This window comes from Camelus ferus, chromosome 14 (genome assembly GCF_009834535.1).
Source record: "Camelus ferus isolate YT-003-E chromosome 14, BCGSAC_Cfer_1.0, whole genome shotgun sequence".
NCBI lineage: Eukaryota > Metazoa > Chordata > Mammalia > Artiodactyla > Camelidae > Camelus > Camelus ferus.
Window position 1 is genome coordinate 7425071 of NC_045709.1, and position 20995 is coordinate 7446065.

Genomic DNA, 20995 nt, shown 5'->3' on the forward strand with positions numbered 1-20995 from the left:
ACAGCTCTGGCAGAAGCACCTGCGATGGGAAAACAATTGACAGACGAGAAGACACCAGATGGACAGGAGACACTCATTTCTTGCATGCGCTTAATAGTATCCCACTGAATCACACACACACACACACACACACACACACACACACACACGGGACTGGATGGGGTGAGGGCACGACCTGGAGCACTTGATTGCCTGTCTGTGCTGTTTGACTAGTCCATTCTGAGTAGGTTTACCTAGGGCACGAGAAGCCCCGGCATATGACACCACGTTCCAGACTGAAGATGTTGCGGAGAAGGAACCCAGCCCCACAGCCCTTTCTTAAGTAGGAGAAAGTACATAGGAGGTAGAAGAAAAAAAATAGATTCACATGTTTCAAGAAAGCATATAAATACAAGAAATGTTAGGCAAAAGAAATTCATAAAATTTTAGTGATTCACCCAACCTTGTTGGTAGAATGTCTATGATTTTAACGTCACTGCTGGAATCACATTGTTCGTTAACAGCTTTTTCCCACAGCTTATTTAAGTCATCAAATACCTTATGTTCAACTTTATATCTATGAGACAAACTCCTAAAGGGCAGGATAAAGTTCTGCTCACCCAGGCATCCCCTGACTTTGTGGAATAGAGCAGGCAAGTAAGGTCTGATTTGTGCCATCTGAAAGAGCGCCATCTAGAGGCAACTACTTCAAACGTCACCTTCAAGCACTGCGGAGCAACTCAAACTCAGCTTGACACAGAGTAGTAACACGCAGCCTCCACACAAACCCGGGAATAAGTAAAATCTGTTAGGACTGATACAATTACAAAATGGCATTTAAGTTAGGGGGGGAAAAGCCCGAGCAAACAGATTTTTGGTTGCATTTCTGTTCGTTGAAAGTACAAATCCCTTTCACAAAACAAGTTTACAGAAAGAGGAACTGAGTAATTCATCTTGTCAGTTACAATTCATACAAAATAGGCTCCACCATTCACTAAATACAACGATTCAAATACAATTTCAGAAGTATCAAAAAAACTTTAAAAAACCTGTAGCAGCAAAAACATTGAACATTTGTAAACAAAACCACCAGTAACAACCCTATGCTAAATACCAAAGAATCTTCCTTCTTTTAAAATATTAAATATATATAATAAAGAGAATATTGGCCATCTTTTTTCTTAATAGACAATACTCAATAATAAAACCATGCTATCAATAGTAGACACAGACGACATGGTCATAAGGCGTGTGAACAGTCCTTCTCGCAATACTCAGGGCATCATGTCGCTGCGGAGGGCAAACTTTCCGAAAGTCTTCTCCTCGCTCTGATCCTCGCACACCGGGGGCACTCGGAGGACTGGAAGCACTGCTTGTGAAAGCAGGCTCTGCATGCTGCAAGCAAAGAGGACAGCCGTCAGCAAACGGTGTCTGGTTTCTCAAATATGAACAGACGCTCATCCCTATCCTGGAGAGAGAGGGGGTCTGAAGCCTGCTACCAGAGTCTTCCAAAGGGAATTCAGGCAGGTGAAACTCAGAGAGATTATAAGCAGGTCATGAGGACCAATAAAACACGACGCTCAGAGAGCCTTTTGTAGTGGATGCCGCAGTGCCTCCCGGATCCACCCAAAAACTGTCCTCCCAAGGTGCTGAGAGTGTTGGGGGTTGATGGCTCAGGTGGTGGCATTCCTTCTCTGGAAATGGCCCTGATTAGAGAGAGCTGCTTTGATTAAGGTTATGCCCCCTTCCTGGCACCAGCTCACATCCAATGACTGGTCTATATAAAGTTTAAAGGCCTGGTTGGTTCTCTGTCCCCAGTTTGGGACAACGTTGAAAGGCCACCCCAGCTCCAGACTTCCCCATGAGATGCACTGTACCTTCACTGCAACCGCATCTCAGTTCAACCCCTCCCTCTGCCCAACCCTGCTGCCTTCATACCCCAGCAGGTGCTGAGTTTAAGAACACACCCCAGTGAACTTTCTTCATGCAAATCTCTGCTTCAGAGTTTCTCTGCTGGGAACCCATACTGCGACACCGCCTAATGGGTTAGGGGAGAGAATGCTGGAGGGGCCTAAGAGGAGGGCCTGCTCATATCAAGGGTGAAGAAAGAACTCATTAGCCAGATCTCTCCCATGAAACATTTTAGAGAGCAAGGGATTTCCTGGGGCACTTATCCAGGCAGACCTCAGAGACACTGCAGGTTTGATTCCCTGCTATCATAACAAAGCGAGTATCGCAATAAAGTAAGTCACACAAATTTTGGGGTTTCCCAGTGCAAATAAAAGTTATGTTCACACTACACTGTAGCCTATTAAGTATGCAATAACATTGTCTTAAAAATGTACAGTACCTTAATTAAAAAATACTTTATTGCTAAAAAATGCTAACCATCATCTGAGCCTTCAGTGAAATCTTTTTGCAATAGAAATAGCAAAGATCACTGATCACAGATCACCAGGACAAATATAATGATAATGAAAAAGTCTTAAATATGGTGAGAATCACCCAAGTGTGACACAGACACACAGTGAGCACATGTTGTTGGAAAAATGGCACCAATAGACTTGCTCAGCGTGGGGTTGCCACAAACCTTCAATTTGTAAAAAACACAGTATCTGTGAAGCTCAATAAAGCAACGCAAAATATAACAAGGCTTGCCAGCATAGCAGAACAAGGGTTTGCAAATCTCTTCTGTAAAGGGCCAGATGATAAATGCTTTCGGCCTTGAGGGCCATACAATCTCCATAGCAACTACTTGACTCTGCCATCAGAGGGCCTGACACAAAAGACGACGCTTCAGGGTCAGGCGTGACTGTAATTCAGTTACAAAAACAGGGGCGGCTGCAGCTTGCCCTGATGCAAAAATGAAGTGTAGGCAAAACAGGGGCTACTTCGTCTCTCTGAACCCTGTTCTGAGAGACATCATCCTTTAAATCTGCCCTACTCCTCCCTGTGCACCCCAAACCTTACCACCTCCAATTCCACATACAAGCACGCACCAGCATCATGATATTTTGAAGAAATAACACTGTGCTTTAGTTATTAAGCTGCTTTAAGCTTAAGTTAATTTTGTGCTTAAGTCATCAAACTAAAGTTACCTCTGCACTGAAGTTATTAAGCTATTATGAAGGTCACGGTGTTAAGGTACCTGAGCATCTTCTACATGTCGCGGTCTGAAATGGAAAGATGACAGCTGTGCTCCGGCAGAATTCACAAATGAAGCCCTTTCCTTGACACAGCTGTGAAAACAAGAGTCAAAAAGTTGGAGTCTTCACTGGTAATGTTTCTTCTGCTGGAGGAGCTGAGTTACCACTTTTACTGAACTTTATAAATACCAACTTTTAAATGTCTATGATCCTAGCCTGTAGGAGGAACAGGATACGATATATCCTGCCACGATGAACAGTCCGACTGGGACAATAAATGAGCGTTTGTTTTGGCCTGGAGAAACTGCACATTAAGCCAGTGTGAGGCACCAGAGAAAGAGCATGATTTTAAACATGTGTTTTTAAACGGCCTAATTTTGTTTCTGGCAGCACCCCTGCAGTTCTTTAGCCTGTGAAGGCAGAGCTCGGGTTCCACTGCATTCTGAGTCCACTTGGCTGTATGTGACACATCAGAGCAGATGGGAGTCGAGGGAGGCCCCATCCAGGGCTTGGCGCCCAGACTATAAGTTGCTTGGCCCAAGCTCGCCTCCCAGTAGGATACTCTTGGTTTGGTACTTAACACCTCTGAGCCTCATTTTTCTTGTCTGTAAATAGCGTTGGCAGCACATCCCTCAGGGTTTGTGAGGGTTAAATGACATAAAGTGCTGAACAGCCAGCAAAGGCCACAGAAAGGACTGCTCAGGGATGCCCCGCCCTGGCAGGCAAACCTCACCTCACAGCCAGCCACGTGCGCAAGGGAAACTTTCAGGATGTCCTTGAGCAAGGGCGCCAGCAGCCCTTTCTTGACCCTGACCAGGTCCTCCAGGGAGAACAGGTGGAGTTCATCAGTCAAATATCCAGGCACCTGCTCAAACTCCTGTAACGCACTGCCCGAGAAAAAACAAAGAGGAAGTCAAAAGCCCACCTACACAGGCCAGGTCAGAAGAAGGGGGATGCCTTTTCCAGGCACTCACACTTAAATTTTTAACTCAATTAAAAAAAAAAAAAATAGCCCCAGGAACAAGTTAACCTTACTCCCCACTCTGCATTTTGCAAGTTTGCTTGGAATCCAGGAAGTTAAAGTTCCAAAAATGCTGATTTCAGAAAGCTGAACGAGGAGAGAGAAGTGTTTCTTGCAGCCTGTCCACGCACACACAGTGAGCAAAAGGAAACTGAAAATTTGTTTTCAAGTCCTAAAAATGGGTACTGAGATAAAAATTACCACCTTATTCATTCCAGCTAAATTTCAAGCCCATCAGTGTCACTGACTGATGTCTCAGGAGAGTTACTATGACTCCCAAATCCACGGGTCGGGTCCAGCACTGAGATTAAGACTCAGGCATTCAACTGCAGGCTGGTCACAGCACTTGGATGTCCCAAGGGCATTCAAAACTGAATGTAATCTTCCCTAAGCCTTCCTGATTGCCTCCCGAATTCCCTAAATCCATTAGCGGCATCCCCGCTTGGGACTGCATTCCCAAGCCAGCCACTGTCTGCACTGGCCTTTACATTCCAGTGATGCCAAACCACGTTTAATTCTGGCTCACACTGCTTCCCCTCTGCTGAAGGAGCCCTGACCCCTGGGCTCGGCTCTGACTGGCTCTCCAGGAAGCCTCGTCTGCTCACTTCCCCACCTCATCCCTTATGAACTATGTGATGCCTCCCGAGCACCCTCAGGGCACGTGCACTGTGACTGACACACACTCTGGCAATGATCTCTTTGTGCTGACTTTCTCCCTAGACTCCTCCTTAACATGTGTTCTGTTGATTTTTTTATCTGACACACCGAATGGAGATTTAAGAAATTTTCGTAGACGGTAAGAATTGGAGATATTGTTACATGTTATGGAGAAAACTAAGGTCCTGAGAAGAAATTCACCTTTTACGCCAAGGCCCAGGTTGAGATGGAGCTCAAGGTCAAATGACTACAGAAGACAAGCTCCTCCCAAGAAAAGTAATTCAAAAGCAATGCAGCATCATTAAACAAAGATCAGAAACGAAGCTTTAAAACAGAACAAAAAATTTTAAAAATCTATGATCCCAACTCTTATAACAAAAATCTTAACTCCTTGAGTAATCTACTTTTCTTCCACTTAAAAATCTCTATCTCTGTCAATGAATTCATGCCTGACCTTTACGGCTGCAGAAGTTCATTGTAAGGATATACCTATGTATGTGGTTAGAGATTCAGCTAAAGCCTAGTGGGGTTTTTATTTTTGTAATAACAAAAGATATTAAAAACCTATTAAATGTTCAGTAATGGGACAATACTCATTACCACATCATAGTATAGAATATTATACAGCCAATAAAAGTCTGAAACACCACTAAATGAGGGGTTTTAAAAGGCCATTAGTTCCCCCATGAGCATAGCAGCACTAGTCACAATAACCAAAAGAAAGCAACCCAAGATGGATGGATGGATGGATAAAAGGTGGAATATCCACACAATGGAATCTCATTCAGCCTTAAAAAGGAAGGAGATCCTAACACAGGCTACAACGTGGGTGAAGCCAGAAAACATTATGCTACGTGAAATAAGTCAGTCACTAAACAAGTACTGTGTGATTCCACTCATATGAGGTACTTAGAATAGTCAAAATCACAGAGACAGTAAATAGAATGGTGGTTCCCACATGCTGGGGGAAGGGAGACTGGGGAGTTGTTTAATGGGTACAGAGTTTCAGTTTTATAAGATGAAAAGGGTTCTGTGGATGGAGGGTGATGATGGTTGTACCACAGTGTGAATGTACTTAACCCCTTAACTGTACACATTAAAAAGGGTTAGGATGGTAAATTTTATGTTATGTGTACTTGACCACAATTTAAAATAATAATAATAATAATAATAATAATAGCCACTGGCTAGAGTTGTTTCATCCTTGTACTGGCCCAGTCTCCTTAATATATTAAATTCACTGCTAGTGAGGTAGAAGGTTTAGCAACATTAAAGAGAGGGTCTGCATTCCTAAGGAGAGACAAGAGGTAACTGCTGAGCTCAGAGGCTGGAGGAGCTGGACCAGGAGGTGCAGAGGATTAGCAAATATGTGGAGGTTATCAAGCCTCCACTTCACAGGCCCACGCCGCCCCAGCCCCAGCAGTAGTACCTTTCAGCAAACCTGCAGGTCTTCAACAGCTTCTTGACATGGAATAGCTGCTCCTGGAGTTCCTAACGTGAGAAACCAAACGGGGGAAGGTAAATGTGATAAACAACACTGGCAATGTCGAAGTCAAAACTAAGTGTTATTTCTAACCTCGAAATGCTACAACTCTATACAGTAAGCCTTTGGAATAAACAGTCTGCAGAGCAGGGGCTCATGACTGAGTCCAGAGAGCTACTGAGGGCCCAGGCAGGACTCAGGTTTTTGGGGAGCCTGACGCTTACATAAGGGGGGGGGGCGTCTTTAAGAAAAACACCAAACTATGTGTAAAAGAAGGAGATGCTGCGATCTGAGACAACATGGATGAACCTGGAGGACATCGTGCTAAGTGAGATAAGCCAGACGCAGAAAGACCAAAACTGCATATCTCACATGTGGAATCTAGAAGAGTCGAGTATGTAAAAGCAGAGAGTGGAAGGGTGGCTCCTGGGGCTGGGGGTAGGAGGCAGGGGGAGATGTTGGTCGAGGGCGCACAGCTGTGGTCATGCAGGGTGACCAGGTCTAGAGATCGAATGGACAGCATGACGACTGTAATTTCCGAGACTATTAAACACCGGAAATTCGCTGAGAGTAAATTTCAGTTGTCACCACACATACGCACAAGGTAACTGCGGGAGGAGGTGGGTATGTTAACTAGCTTGGCTAGCAATCATTTCACTGTTAGTATGTATAACACCAAATGGCCACACTGCACACTTTAAACATATACAACATCTATTTAAAAGATAATAAAATTCAAAAGCTATGTATAAAGGACAGCTAGGCATACATGTAAGATTCAGTATGGGGCCCAAGCAGGCGAGGGCCTCTGCAGCATAAGCTCCATGCACTGGAGGGTAAACCCGCCCCTCAGAGGGTCTGTCTGGATCCCTGAGCCAGGGGAGATGCCCATTTACAGGACCCTCTGAGCGGCTGGCCTCCCTTTCCCCAAAAAGGCAGCTGCTCACCCTCACTCTGTCCAGCTCCTTGGCCTTCGTATAGAGGCTGTGGCTGCTGTTCCGCAGATTGAAAATGGGCTGGTGCCAGATGCCGTCCAGCAGCCGTTTGGAGAAGTTGCTGACATAGCATTTCCTGAAGTCCCACAGCCTGAGGACCCGGGCAGGGAGGCAGGACTCCTCGTACGAGTGGCAGCAGTCACAGAAGTACCTGCCCAGGTATTCGCAGTACCGGAGCCGCTTCACAAACCCTGCGGGGCACGCGGGAGGCTGAGCATCGCTCCCCGGACGCTGGAAACCCGCCCCCGCCTGCCCCCCGACTCCCACCAAGGTCAGGACTCAGGCTGCTCTTTTCCTGCTGAGGAAGCCATGCTGGGGAAGATCTGGCAGGGACCAAAATCACGGCCGTGCGTGAGCTCTGCTTTCCTGGAACAGATGTTGGAAAAGAGAAACCCCTCGCCAAACACTCCTGGCTTCAGAAGATGGGCGCTGTAAACAGCGGTGTGGCCAAAAGACCATGAGATTCAGGCTCTGGAGATGTGACGGGAGTCCCGACCCGCCTCTCACTGGCAGGAAGCCTCTTACTAGCCGGAATCTCCTCAGGCTGACTGTCCTGAGGCCACACAAAACAACTCAGAGCTGGATTCTGTGATATCACACAGATGAAGAGTGCTTTGTAAACGATAACGCACTCCATGCACATGGTTAGGAAGCAGCGCCAAAAGAGTTCCTGGATAAATCAGTGAGGGAAAAAAATGCACAAAGGATGGGAATACATGGAAAGATGAGGCACAAATAACCAGTATAGAGATGTGAAAAACACTCAATCTTAGTAACAAAGACATGCATATTACATGAGTGAAATACTTGGCTTTGCCTCAGACTGTCACAAGCTTAGAAGCTACCTCAAAATGAAGAGTTAGAACCATCCTAAGAACTACAGGAAGTTCACAGGAAAAGTCCAAAATCAGTTCACGTGGGTGATAATGCGTCAGCCCGTGTGCTCTGCCTACCTCTGCAGCGTGTTTTCGCCTCTTATTCTCACCCTCCAGTCACACAGGACTTCTCTGCAATCGCCTTGGGCCCTTTGCCTATGGTGACTCCCCTCCCCCCCACACTCCTCGGGGGACAATCACTTCCTTTTGAAGCCTTTCACTCCCAGGCCCCCTAAACCCAGATGAAGTTCCCTGGCTGTAAACCCCACAGCACTCTTGACTTTCTCTTTCATTGCAGGCATCACCCTGTTATTCACTTGACTGGTAACTTCCTGTCAGCAAGCTCCATGAGAGAAGGGACCATCCTAGTATCAACAGGGCAGGCATATGTCTCCACATTTGAACAAACTCCAAGAAGTACTTTAAAAGCTGTTGGAGTCACTAGTCATGAGTTCATAGTTTCTGATTCATGCGTTCAGTATTGACTGAGGCACCAGGATACAGTGGTTAACCAGACACATGGCTCCGACTAGCCTAGCTGGGAAGATGAGTCACTCAAAGAAAATCAGTTCCAACTGGGATGCCCGGCAGGGGCCATCAGTCAACATGGGAGAAGGAAGTTCAGATGGATTTCTGCTATTTTTATTTATTGAGGTGGAGATGCCCAAAGTCTTTTTCCTTCCAAGAATGCCAAGGGAACCCTTTCCAGCAAAGCTCCTCTTCGCAGCCTTCCACCAGTCAGACCGGTGGACACCCTCATAGCAGAACAAGTGAGTCCCAATCTCAAGAGGGCAACTCGCTTTTCTGATGGGTGAGACCTGATTTTCTAGGCCCTCGGACCACTCCCTGAAACCCTCCCAGAGGAGTCTGGCGAGCTCCTGGTAAGTTATTCGATCATTCAGCAAACATCTTTTGAGTCCCAACTGTGTGCCAGGAGCTCTTGTAAGAGCAGGAGACAAAGCAATGAGTTAAACAGACCACATAATCTGTCCTCAGAGAACCGAGAATCTAGCGAGGGAGACGGGCAATAACGAGAAAAATCAGTAAAACAGGAGAGAGTGTTTTAGGAAGATAAGCACTAGAATAAACAGTAAGAAGGCAGGGGAATTTAATGTGCACACGTGTGTCTGTGGCCAGGAAGGTGGCGAGGTGGACGGACAGTTTCAGCAGGGAGACCAAGGAAGGGCTCCGAGTGAAGATGGGGAGGCAGGAAGGGAAGCAGCCAGGGGACATCGGGGGAGGGCATCCCAGGGAGCGCAAACCACAAATGCAAAGTCAGGAGTGAGCCTGCCACCTTCAAGGACCAGCAGCGAGGCCATGTGGCTGGAGCAAAGTGCCCAAGGTAGAGAGAACTAGGAGATAAGAGCCCGGGAGGTAACGGGTGGTCACCCAGCCTTGGAGGTCACGGTGGCCTCTTCACGCACGAGACGGCCATGTCACGAAGTGCCTGTGACAACGTCTCATCCAAGGCATTTCTCACAAAAACTGTGCACCGCCCAACTCAGTTACTCTCATCATCGCGCAGTACGCAGGCCACCCACTGTCCGTACTTACTAGGTTCTATCGGAGTTCCGCAGCCGGCGCAGAGGAAGTTCTGGGCTGCTACCACGAGGTCCCTCCTGAGGGCAGAGAATGAGAAGAGCTACATTTCAGAAAAGGCCAAGGGAGCATTTTTCACCGGTTGGAAAAGAAACTGAGCTCATGATACTTTTCTTGGCTTTGGGACCTTAATTCTGTCATTTTCCATTTGGGAAAGAAACAGAATTATTCCACAGTTTTTTCTAGTTGGCATCTCCAGGCCTTTTAAAAGCCCCTGCTACCATGAGAGCTGAAGTCAGGATCTCAAGTAACTATTCCACCAAGGGGGTCTTTGCAGACTTCTCGCGGGGCACCCGCAGGGTTCTCTCCAGAGAGAACCAGACGCACGTAACGTGTGGGAGAAGGTGCAAGGGGACAAGACACCAAGAGATGACATACTTGGGAAGTTTACAAATAGATTCAAAGGAATTTAGATGAATGAGAGGTAATACATGACAACGCTATCAAACATTTCTGGTGAATCTAATAAAACTGAAAAATGAAAAAAAAGTTTCAAAAAATATAGAAAGAAAGGATGATAGCAAAAAAAAAAATTTCTGGTGAGAGTCTATGGAAGTGCTTTCTGTTGAATTATTAGTGCCATGATTTCCCATGTGATTTGGAAATATGGAGAACATTGTAAAATTTAATGACAGTTTAGGGTCAGCAAAAATGGCCAAGGTAAAAAAATGTGGAACCCTTAGCCATGTGCCTTAGAGAGGACCCAGGAAATCCTAGAGGAATGACACCCCATATTGAGGAAGGTGACCTGCTACAAGGCCTGGAGACTGGGCTCTTCTGCCCAAGCAGCCCCAGAGACCTCCGTGGCGCTCCCTCAAAAGGAAAGAATGAAAGGGAAGCCAGTCTGCAAGGCACTTCCAAGGGGCACAGGCAATACCCCTCCCCAGTCCCTCCATAACTCTGCAGTCTGCACATCGAATTAAATATCAACCAAGAGGAACGGAAAATTGTATTTGGTTAAAATGTTCCTTTGTCTACAATGTCATATACTCTCAGAAGAAATAAATTAAACTACTACTTTAAATTATTATATATATTATATTATATTATTATATATTATATTATATACCTATATATTTTAATAGAATTTATACATTTATATAATTTATAATATATTTATTTATATATATTTATTTACATTTAATATATTTCATATATATAACATAGATTTATATTTTATATAACTACATTTATATTTAATTTATGATATATTTATATACATTTAAAAGATTTATATATAACATGTAATACATTTATTTCCCTTTTTTGCACCATCTTAGTTGTTTTGTCTTTTAGGATTTTGTTAATTCTTAGAAAACAAAGATATTTTTACTAGAGGGAGGGCATAGCTCAGTGATAGAGTGCATGCTTACCATGCATGAGGTCCTGGGTTCAATCCCCAGTACCTCCATTAAATAAATAAATACATGAATAAATGAATAAATAAATACCTAATTTATTTATTAATAATAATAAATAAATAAATAAATATCTCCCCCCTTAAAAATTTTTAAAACATATTTTTATTTGTATTCTGTTACATTTCTTAACTATAGGAGCTTTCTTCAAGATTAGAGTTTTCCTTTTAAAAAATTTTATTCATTGACTTTTAGTTCACCTTGCATTGGAAAATAGAGCAGTCTGGTCTTCTAAAATTACTGTATGTAATTTTTTAGGTTCAACTTTAGCTGCTTAAGATAAGCCTATTTAATTTTCAATTGTTATGTAACGTTATATAATGTTCATAATTAAGGATACATAGCTAAATTTTCAACTTGTCATAACTTACAGAGGCCCAAAGCCTGTGATAAAAGAGATGCCAAGAAAGCTAATTCAGAAAAATATGCCCAACTTTCCTTTTCCTAAAACAAATGTTCTTTTGCCCCTCGGTGCATTATTTTTTGCCTTCACCTATTTCCACAAAAAGGTGGGATCTATCACAACTGGTTTTAACTGGATTGGAGCTCGAGCAGCAACCCCGACTTACTTGAGTGGTGGATGAACATTAAATATGATTTGAAACCTTGGGGGCGCCCAGTCTTCAGTCCCTCTGATCCTCGACTTCAGTTTAATTTCCTCCAGTATATCCATGCTGGATTCAAAGTCTTTCCCAAGATGCTCTTCATCCACAACCTGCATAAATAACACAGAGGAGGATTTAGGAGCAACTCAAGCAAGCTGATTCAGGAACTGAAATAAGAAAGAAGCTTCCAGTGTGTTTCCACCACTAAAATTTACCTTGAAAATCGAAAACTACTTTCAGCTGAAAAAAAGGAAACAGCAAGCACTCTCCTGGTATCTAAAGCCATCTGCAGAATTGCTTAAAACACCACCCAGCTGAGATCACTTTGCTTAGTATTTTTCGTTAGTTCATTTGTTTCCAGGCTTCAGATTACCATGAGGAGGTCAGTGTGACCTGGGATGCTTCTACACACAGCGGAAGCCTCACCCGGCCTAGGCTGACAATGCTGCCCATCAGAATCCCCTGTTACAGGCAGACTTCCCCAGAAACAGCCCTCTTCAGACACTGCCCTGCTTAGACACGTGCAGAAGCTCCCCTCCAAACCATTAAACTTCTTTATTAGCATTTAAAATCCAAACTCTGCAAATAAGCATCTACGTCCTCTACAGTTTGGCTGCTTTTGAACCTCATTTCCCCGGGAAGATTAAGATTAACACCCTCCCCACCTGACACACAGATACACACAAACACTCCTTATCCAACCACAGCAAATCACTCCGCTCAAGAACCACACCACGCACCTCCTGTCGCTTTGACTCCAGCTGTCCTTTGCCAAGAACGCCCTTTCACGCGTCCCTACCCGCTGCAGTTCTGCCTGGCCTGACACTTAGCTCAAGTTCTGAGCTCTGCAGTCAGCCTTTCCAAGTTCCCCTGATGAAATGAAACACTGCCTCCCTGCACTTGCAGAGTGCTTTTCACCAGCCCCGATTTCAGCCTCTGCCACACAGCCCTCTGCCCCTGCTGGGCTGCCTGCATCAGCAAGGGAACCTGCCTGGATTTTCAAATGAGGCAACCTGGGGCTTGACTCCTGCCCTTACTACTGACCAGCCCTGCTGAGGGTCTGGAACTAACGCTTTAAAATTAAAATAACAGCAGCATCTACCTAACAGCAGACTTCTGAGGACTGAAAGTGAATTGTTGAGCATGGTTCCTGGTGCATCACAAACACTCCATAGACACGAGCCACATCCTTCATTTCCCGTCTCCCTGATACCCAGCGACCACACAAGGAAACACACGGATGTCTGATGTGAACAGCTGGCAAAATGGGAATTCAGCAACTTTCAATTCCAGGTCAACTCGGGCTGATACTTACTACTGAGCCGGCCGGATTCAGGGAGCCTGCCAGCGGATGGTTAACTCCTGAGGACACCCAGCACTTCCGGAATTCTCCGTAGAGCTCTTTGGCGAGTAGCTCAGCAGAATTGAAGTTTGGCTCATAAACAACACTGAAATATAAGAGACGCAAAGAATGGAAAACTATATTTATGAGACGTGTGTTAAGGGTCTTCTGCTTCTGGTTTTTGGCTATCCCTCCCTCTCCAAAAACCGGGGTGGAAGGGGCATCACACAAGAGATTGCATCAACCACCCCCCAACAGTTCTGTTAAGCAACACAATTCCACAGGCTCCACAGAGCAGCTTGTGTCTATTGAGGGCACCAAGGCGGGGAAGGGTGGTGGAATGAGCACCAGGGTCAGAAGACCTGAGTTCAAGTCCCACCCCTGCTATTTAACAGCACGGTGCCCTAAGGCGCATCCTGTCTGAACCTCAGTTTCTATATCCATAAAATGAGGTTTAAAAAAACCCCACCCAGCTTATCCCTGAGGATTACATGGGAATGTGTACAAAAGTGTTTTAAATCTCCTAAAAACACTGTGGGAACTTTAGTGGTGATGGTGTCATTTCTAAGCAGTAAACCCTGTTATTGGAACTAGGTGAATCTGGCCTGAGGTGTCTGAGGCCCATTGTTCCCAGCGCCTCAGAGGTGACAGCCTGGGGGTCTATGTGCAGGTGCACATGGAAGAGAGATACCTCTTAGAGGAGCCGCAGGAACATCCACAGGTCTCTGTGATGTCGCTAAACTCTCCAAGCTCTGTGGGAAAATCAAAGAAAGGGTAGTGAGGTCTTTTAGTCTGTTTCACTTAAAGTCAATTTTATAAGAATACAAAGATAGCTCCCTGCATCTGAGAAAGGACCAATTATTTAGTATCTCCATACTGTACGTTTTTTTGTGTGTGTGTTTCTATTAGGAGACTCCAGCTAATGATTAAAGATGGGATGGGACTGGGTTTGAAAATGTGCCCATCTGAAAATGTCACCAAATACAATTGAGGGGCCAGATATCAGACCATAATGACTATCTGCTTTTACATTCAATTTTACAAGTGAGATGAGAGATTAATATCAAGACATCTTATTTTTTTAGATCAGGTTCATGATCTTGGGAGGAGCTCCTCTGAAAGCCACTATGACGGCGTATTGCCTGTCAGTGTGTTGGTGGCGGGGAAGGGAGGCGCCTAGTCACAGGGGAGGAGTTTCCAAATCTTACCTACGATAACGAATTCATCCAAGTCACCTTTGCAGTCCTCCTGCATCACATCATAGGAAGTAGATGTTTCAGCCACTGGGCTGACCTGTAACACAGCACAACCTAGAGAGAGAAAGGAAGGGGGTTTCACCAACAGGGAGAAAAAGAACCACCACCCAACCTGCAACATCCAACTTAACTGAAATCGGGGAATGAAAGGGCCAAGAGTTTAAAAGAATTTAAAAATTCATCTGCATGAATTAACAAACGCAGGGAGCTATTTTTGTGTTGTTCTTACATTCACATGATTAAATGAAACAGACAGCTGAGTATATGGGAGTCAGAGGAGCAATCTGCCTACTTTTATGTAAGTTTGAAATTTTCCGTAACACAAAATTTAACAAAATGAAAGCGGGGTAAAAATAGTCCTTTTTTTTTTCGCAGTGAGGCAAAGGGTATAGGTGACACAAACATTGTGCTGGGTTGACTGTGTTCCCCCCAGAACCTGTGAATGTGACCTTATTTGGAAATAGAATCATTGCAGATGTAGTCAGGATGAGGTCACACTGAATCAGGGTGAGCCCTAAATCCAATATGACTGGTGTCATAAAAAGAGGGAGACGCAGACACAGACAGAGATATACAGAGAGAACACGGTGTGGAGCTGAGGGCAGAGACTGGCAGGATGTGCCTACAAGCCACGGAACATCAAGGATCACCAGCAACCACCAGAAGCCAAGAGATGCAGAGAACAGACTCTCCCTTAGAGCCTCCTGAAGGAACCAGCACTTCCCACACCTTGGCTTCACAAAGGAGCTACTTGCAGTCCATTTAAAATGTGAAGATATTGAAAGCTACCTAAATGCCAAATAATAGGGAACTGATTTTGCAAATCATGCTATTACCTCAGGAAATAATATCATCGAAAAATGCGAAAACTGTAGCAACACAGAAAAACCAGATAGGAAACACTGTTAATATAATCTGATCATATTACTGATGTAATGACATTAATATGAATGTATTATTAGTATGAAAATGTACCCACTTGAATAAACATAGGAGAGAAACACAGAGAAACGAACTGTTGTTTAAGGAACGATTGTAGCCTGGAGATGACAGAGAGGTTACATGAATGAGCTTCCTAGAGGACTGGCCAGGGTTTAAAACCACACTGCTCCATCCTCACTGGGGGACAATCAGCTTCTCAGCTTTGGTTTCCTCATGGGTTAAAGGGGGCAATTTCACCCACCTCTATGTTTCCCACACTCTTTTGATCAGGGTGGGCTGCAACATACAATCCACACTGCAACCTAGTACGGGAGCAAAAATACATTTAACTGATAAAGTTCCAGGAAGCGCTGCTCACCCTGAGTGAGGTGCATGTTAATATTGTCTAGTTTTTTGTTTTTTTTTCAGATGCTCTAATGACCAACCTGCAACTTGTAGAAAGCTGACCTACCTCATGGAGTGACATCTCTGACCATAAATTTCACAAGAGAGATACTTGATAAAAGAGAAATATTTTTACTTGGGTGGTAGAAATATTTTAAAATTTCATTTAACATATTCATATTTAAAAAAATTTTTTCTCAGCTAAATGTGAGCTTTCAATCAGCCATCCAACAAATATTTATAAAATACCTATTTCAGGCAAGCCACTATATTGAATGCAAATATAAATAAGACAAATCCTCATTCATGCAAGATCTCATGAGGTGGCTGAGACACCAACACACTTAACCACAAGGAAACAACAGGTGTGCACCACGAGCCTTCAGTATTTCAGGGGCGGGGGAGCCACACACATAGACAGAGCATCGTGGAGCACAGCTTACATTTCACATCACATGAATGGTACCCTGTTCCCTGTCCAGAAACAGGATGGAGCATGGGCATAAGGAGGAAGAAAGAGTCAACGGCAGAGTACAGTGTACAGAAATATGAACCCCTTCTTTCCCACCCACGTGCCTCTTCTCCCCATGGGTGGCCTCAGAGGGGATGATGGCCCATGTCACATTCCCGGGCTCCCCAGCCACCAGTGGCTGAGCAGCTGTGGACACCCAGTCAAAGCAGGCCCGATCAGGTCCACTTCTGGGGTCCTGCAAGACAAGGTTGAGCTGTGAGACCCTGGCTGAGCCATCGGGGGACTGCAGAGCTGAAACCAGATGCCTGGGGCAGGGGTGGGCAGAAGTCAAGCTGCAGAAAAAGGAGAAGGAAGCAGCTGCAGGAAGAGAAGTGATGAGAAGCCACAAATCCCCCAAAAGACAGATGCAGGAGCTGCCTCTCTACTGGTCAATTGTGTATTGGCCCCCACTGGGCTCAATGAGGATGCTTGCTGTCCTTTAAAAAAAAATTCCTTTAAATTTGAGCAAGGTTGTACATTCAATAACTATTGATCGTACACCTATTTTGTGCCAGGCACTGGGCTACATACACATTTTACCACGTGGAGTTAGCGCTTCCTTCATTACTGAAAGGTTCCTAATTAAGATGCTAAGTAAAGGCGGTCCCAAGGAAAAGTAAGCTTTAGTTTTTAATCTTTTTTTTTTGAAGGAGGGGGGTTGTGAAGGAGTGATAGATGACTAGTTTAGAGATGTTTAAGTTAGTTGGTTATCTGCCAACCAGGTAAACATGTTCAACAGGTCCCAGCCATGTGAATCGAGCACTTAGAAGAAAGATGCTGGACAAATTCAGGAGATGTCCATGCAGAGGGAATAATGGAAAGGTACTGCAGTGGGTAAAATCTCCCAGGCAGTGACTATGGAGAGAGAATCTAGGACTGAAGCAGGACCCACACTTGGGATTGGGAAGAAAATGGCAAGCACTAACCTCAGTTCTCAGCTTAGGTCCCCTTCACTCTGGGAAGGCTCCCTGGATCCCAGAGTGAAGGGAGCTGCCCCGACCCCGTGACCTGCCTCGCTGGACACCTGCCTCTGTTGGCTCTGTGCTGCCACATCCCTTCCTCAGCCTCTGCTCCGGCAGGACAGCTCCTGGGCCGAAGGGGCACACTCGTGGCCTGCTGACCCCCAGCCCATTGGATGAATGAAAGAGGACCACGCATGTGGAAGGCGAGCCAGGGGAGTGCTGTGTGACAGAGGATGGAGGAAGAGGGCCGACGTCAGCCTCTGCCAAAAGGAAAAGGAGGATGGAGCCCAAGAGAGAAGCACATCATTTCAACAACTGAGTGGACCATAATGACCAACAGTCAAGCCCAAATGGCAGAAACGGTGGGGACTGTGGCGGCCACTGCAGAGGAGATGTGCGTGAGGGATGCAGCATAGGGCTTTCTCAGCTGTGCCCCACTCGCCTTCGTAGCCACTGTCCGACGAAGTGGAAGACCCAGATTCCTGCTTCACGTTGGTGTAAAAGGTCACTTCAGGGTCTACTTGATCGTTCCCAAGTGACCCACCAGCCTCTCCCGTACTCCAGCTCTCTGCGTGCAGCTGACTCAGAATATCACACTTCATTTTCTCCATGATTGATATAATCATATCGGCAACATAAAAGTGGGCATTTTCCTGTAAAAAAAAAAATCTGTTAAAATACAAGCATAATCAACATTTTTCACCAAGGGTGTATTAGATTGAAAAATCAATAAAATGTATTTAAGTGGACTTCATGCATAGAAATATAAATGTATTTAACTAAGTTATTATAGGTCATCACATGAAGTGTAGCCCCTATCTTTCAGAGACAGAAGATTGAACCCACTGTAACCAAGGGATGACCTGAATCGATTTTCTTGTGATATAAAGCCCTAGACTGGTGGTGCTCCAATGGTAGACATCATTCTTCAGTCATGGGAAACTTCCCAGCTGAGTACAGACACTACCGATCAGATGCTGAAAGGAAACTTATCTGCCATGCTTTATCCAGGGAAGTTTCCAGATTGAAATCAGAACAGCATTATCCAAGGGATTACCACTCTTGGTGGTTTTAAAGAGAGAAAAGAAGATACGTTCACCTTTTCAACATCGACAGGGAGCACGAATGCCTCCGGGGAGAAGGAATTCAAAGGGACGTTTCTTCCGCTGACGTGAACAGCACCTGCCAATACAGCAAAGTTGTGAACAGTGGAGAAAAAGAAGTTCAAAGATTATCGAAGAAAATAAAGCAATTCTTGGGAGTGGCTTTTAAATATCATTTTTTTTAAATTAGCACAATTCTAGAATAAATTAGGACGACAGGAGAAGAAAGACCCTCCTGATGGTTGGCCTTGCAGATGGGAAAGGGTTGGCACTTGTACAAGAGTAACCTGGGAGGACTCCTGAGAGGAGGCAGCGGCAAGCACTGGGAGGGAGGAGACCAATGAGGCAAAGTGGGTAGGAAGACAAGTGGATCATGGAGGGTGAGAACGAACAATCTAGAAGCAGGGCCATGAGATTATGGAATCACTCCCTCAGCTCACTGTGATTGACCCCAAACTTCCTGTTTACAGAAACAAAATCTATCTGAAAAAGGCCAGCACTGCTTCTCCAAAATGATCTTCCTCCAGTCAAAAACAAGAAGCAACTGCAGAGGGTGTATTTGGCTGACTCATCCATTCTGCACCTCGAAGCCGCTCGATTACTGGCAGTGAACACCACCAAGGCAAAACGACATCTGTCACGGGACGCCTTATTGCGGCATGGAAGGCAAGACATTTCTGTGAGATCCCTAAGTGCTGCTGTCCCAGCCTGATGAGTCAGAACGAACTGTTGCCGGTGTCTTAATGGTTTTAAAGGTCTCAGGGTGGCAGACAGAGAGGTAGCAGGATCCCTCACACCCCCTGCCTCGTCCTCAGGGACCCCACTATTCTGTTTGGACCTCTCAGCTTCAGAAGCCGTCTGGGGTGGGCAAACTTTTTCTGAAAAGGACTAGGTAGTAAATATCATAGGGTCTGAGGGTCTGTTGCAACGAGTCGGTTCTGCCACTGTTCTGAGAAAGCAGCTGTAGACAAAACAAACACAGCTTTATCAGTAAAATCAGGAGTCTGGCTGGATTTGGCTGCAGGTCACAGTTTCAGGACCCTGAGGATAGGGGAAAAAGCACAGAGAAGAACCAGACAGTGGATTCCAGCTCTAGCTCTCGGTGCACTGGCTGCACCTCTGCAGTAAAATTTCCTCATCCCTGAAACTGGGATAATTTATTTTGTGAGGAAACTGAAGGTGATAAGGAATGTGAAAGCACTCTGTAAACGTGCAGCTCCTAAGCGGACAAAAGGAGCTGTGGAATCAGTTCTTGCAGCCTCAGGAGATGCTGACAGGCTCAGGCATCTGTCCATCTCATGCCATTGAGGAAAGGAAAACCCTTGAGATACAACACTTCCAGGAGAATCCTGGGTCCTAGTGGCAAATACCTGACCTCCCCATCGCTGCCCCACACCAAAGAAACAACCAGATCACTCAGGATTTCTTCTTAATCCCATAGAATGAATCCCCTTAGCAAGTCTAAGAGACACTCTCAAACAACACAGTGATTTTTAAAGGTACTTTGCTGGGAGTCTCTGTTTTTGGTCAAAGGGGCTGGGGTACCTGTTTTCTTTCTGGGAGAAAGGCAAAGCTACAAGATAATTTTAGGTTGCAGAACCACTTCCGGTACAGGAACACAAAAAATGATTCGGCGCAGGGGTACACTAGGCGCTAAGGATCATCTCTGGTCACTTTATAACTTGTGGTGGTGGTGGTCTGTGGGTGAGAGGGCTTCCCTTTTCTCTGTGTCTTCCTCACTCTCCCCGGGAGACAATCTAGTAGGAGAGAATAATCTCTCACTTTGTAACCACTAAATTTAAAAATTACTCTTTTCCTGAGAACTATCCGTGCAGGTGAGCAAAAAGATAGAAAACAGTCCTGTAATCAGACTGTCATTTTGCTTAAATTTGGTTCTTATCTCAAAATTAGCCCATTGAAAGATTGTCCAAAATCGGGTGTTCTTAAACTACAAGTAATGTTAAAGATTGTCACCATCCTTGACTTTTCAAGTTTCCAATGGAAAAAATAAACCCCCTATTTTAGGAAAGGGGGAGGACTAGTTCCTGTAAGTGAGAAATACACACACACACACACACACACACACATACACACACGTTTTCAGGCAGCTTTTAAAATTGTTTTAAAAGGAAAAAAAATTTCTCTGACCCTTTGAACTAGGATTCCAACAAAAATGTAAATCGATACAAAGCGTGCTACAACATAATGGATACTTAAAAATAAACGAAGCATGCCATAAATTATAACAGTAAGAGCTAATTTGTTGACTCAATAGCCTTCGGCATGGATTATCTCATAGGACTTTGAGTACTTTAGGAATACGTGCGTTACCTGGTAGCAATGGGAACCATGGTTTTAATTTAATTTTGTCCAGTGTCTGGAAGAATTGTGTTTTTAAATCTTACTATTTTTCTAGTCGCACACTGTCCAGGTAAACCTAACAGGGGAGGCAAGTTCCTCTCTGACATCAGCACGGCTGTGAAATGCAGCCCACCCCCTCTGGACCACCTTCTACCAGCACCTGAATGCAGACACCTCCAGTGCTCTCCCTGGCACACAGCTTAATGAGCTGCAAGTTGCGGAGGGCACACACTTGCCCCAAGATGCCAAGTGACACTCACTCTCAATCAAGTGGAGCTAACATGACATTTCCCTGCAGTCCAAGGAGGACAGGAAGCCGTCCAGGTGGCCTGGCCAGAGACAGTACTAACTGAGCT

General features: G+C 45.0%; 1 protein-coding gene and 1 non-coding gene across 5 annotated transcripts in view; one reads left to right on the forward strand and one right to left on the reverse strand.

Annotated features, from left to right (window-relative positions):
* Positions 1-398: 398 nt before the first annotated feature.
* Positions 399-20995, reverse strand: part of RUBCNL (rubicon like autophagy enhancer) — a 32424-nt gene continuing 11827 nt past the window's right edge. For all 4 annotated transcript variants that reach the window (XM_032496140.1, XM_006187345.3, XM_014561460.2 and 1 more), the window contains exons 3-14: positions 18275-18357; positions 17618-17828; positions 14329-14430; positions 13812-13872; positions 13094-13226; positions 11743-11888; positions 9711-9775; positions 7234-7472; positions 6233-6294; positions 3859-4012; positions 3128-3218; positions 399-1374 (exon numbers count right to left, since the gene is read on the reverse strand). In XM_032496140.1, coding sequence (XP_032352031.1) covers positions 1262-1374; positions 3128-3218; positions 3859-4012; positions 6233-6294; positions 7234-7472; positions 9711-9775; positions 11743-11888; positions 13094-13226; positions 13812-13872; positions 14329-14430; positions 17618-17828; positions 18275-18357 — 1460 coding nt within the window. In that variant the 3' untranslated portion in view covers positions 399-1261. The remainder of the gene's footprint in view (positions 1375-3127; positions 3219-3858; positions 4013-6232; positions 6295-7233; positions 7473-9710; positions 9776-11742; positions 11889-13093; positions 13227-13811; positions 13873-14328; positions 14431-17617; positions 17829-18274; positions 18358-20995) is intronic.
* TRNAG-ACC lies at positions 11095-11166 on the forward strand. Its single transcript has one exon. It is a non-coding gene; the product is annotated as a tRNA-Gly (tRNA).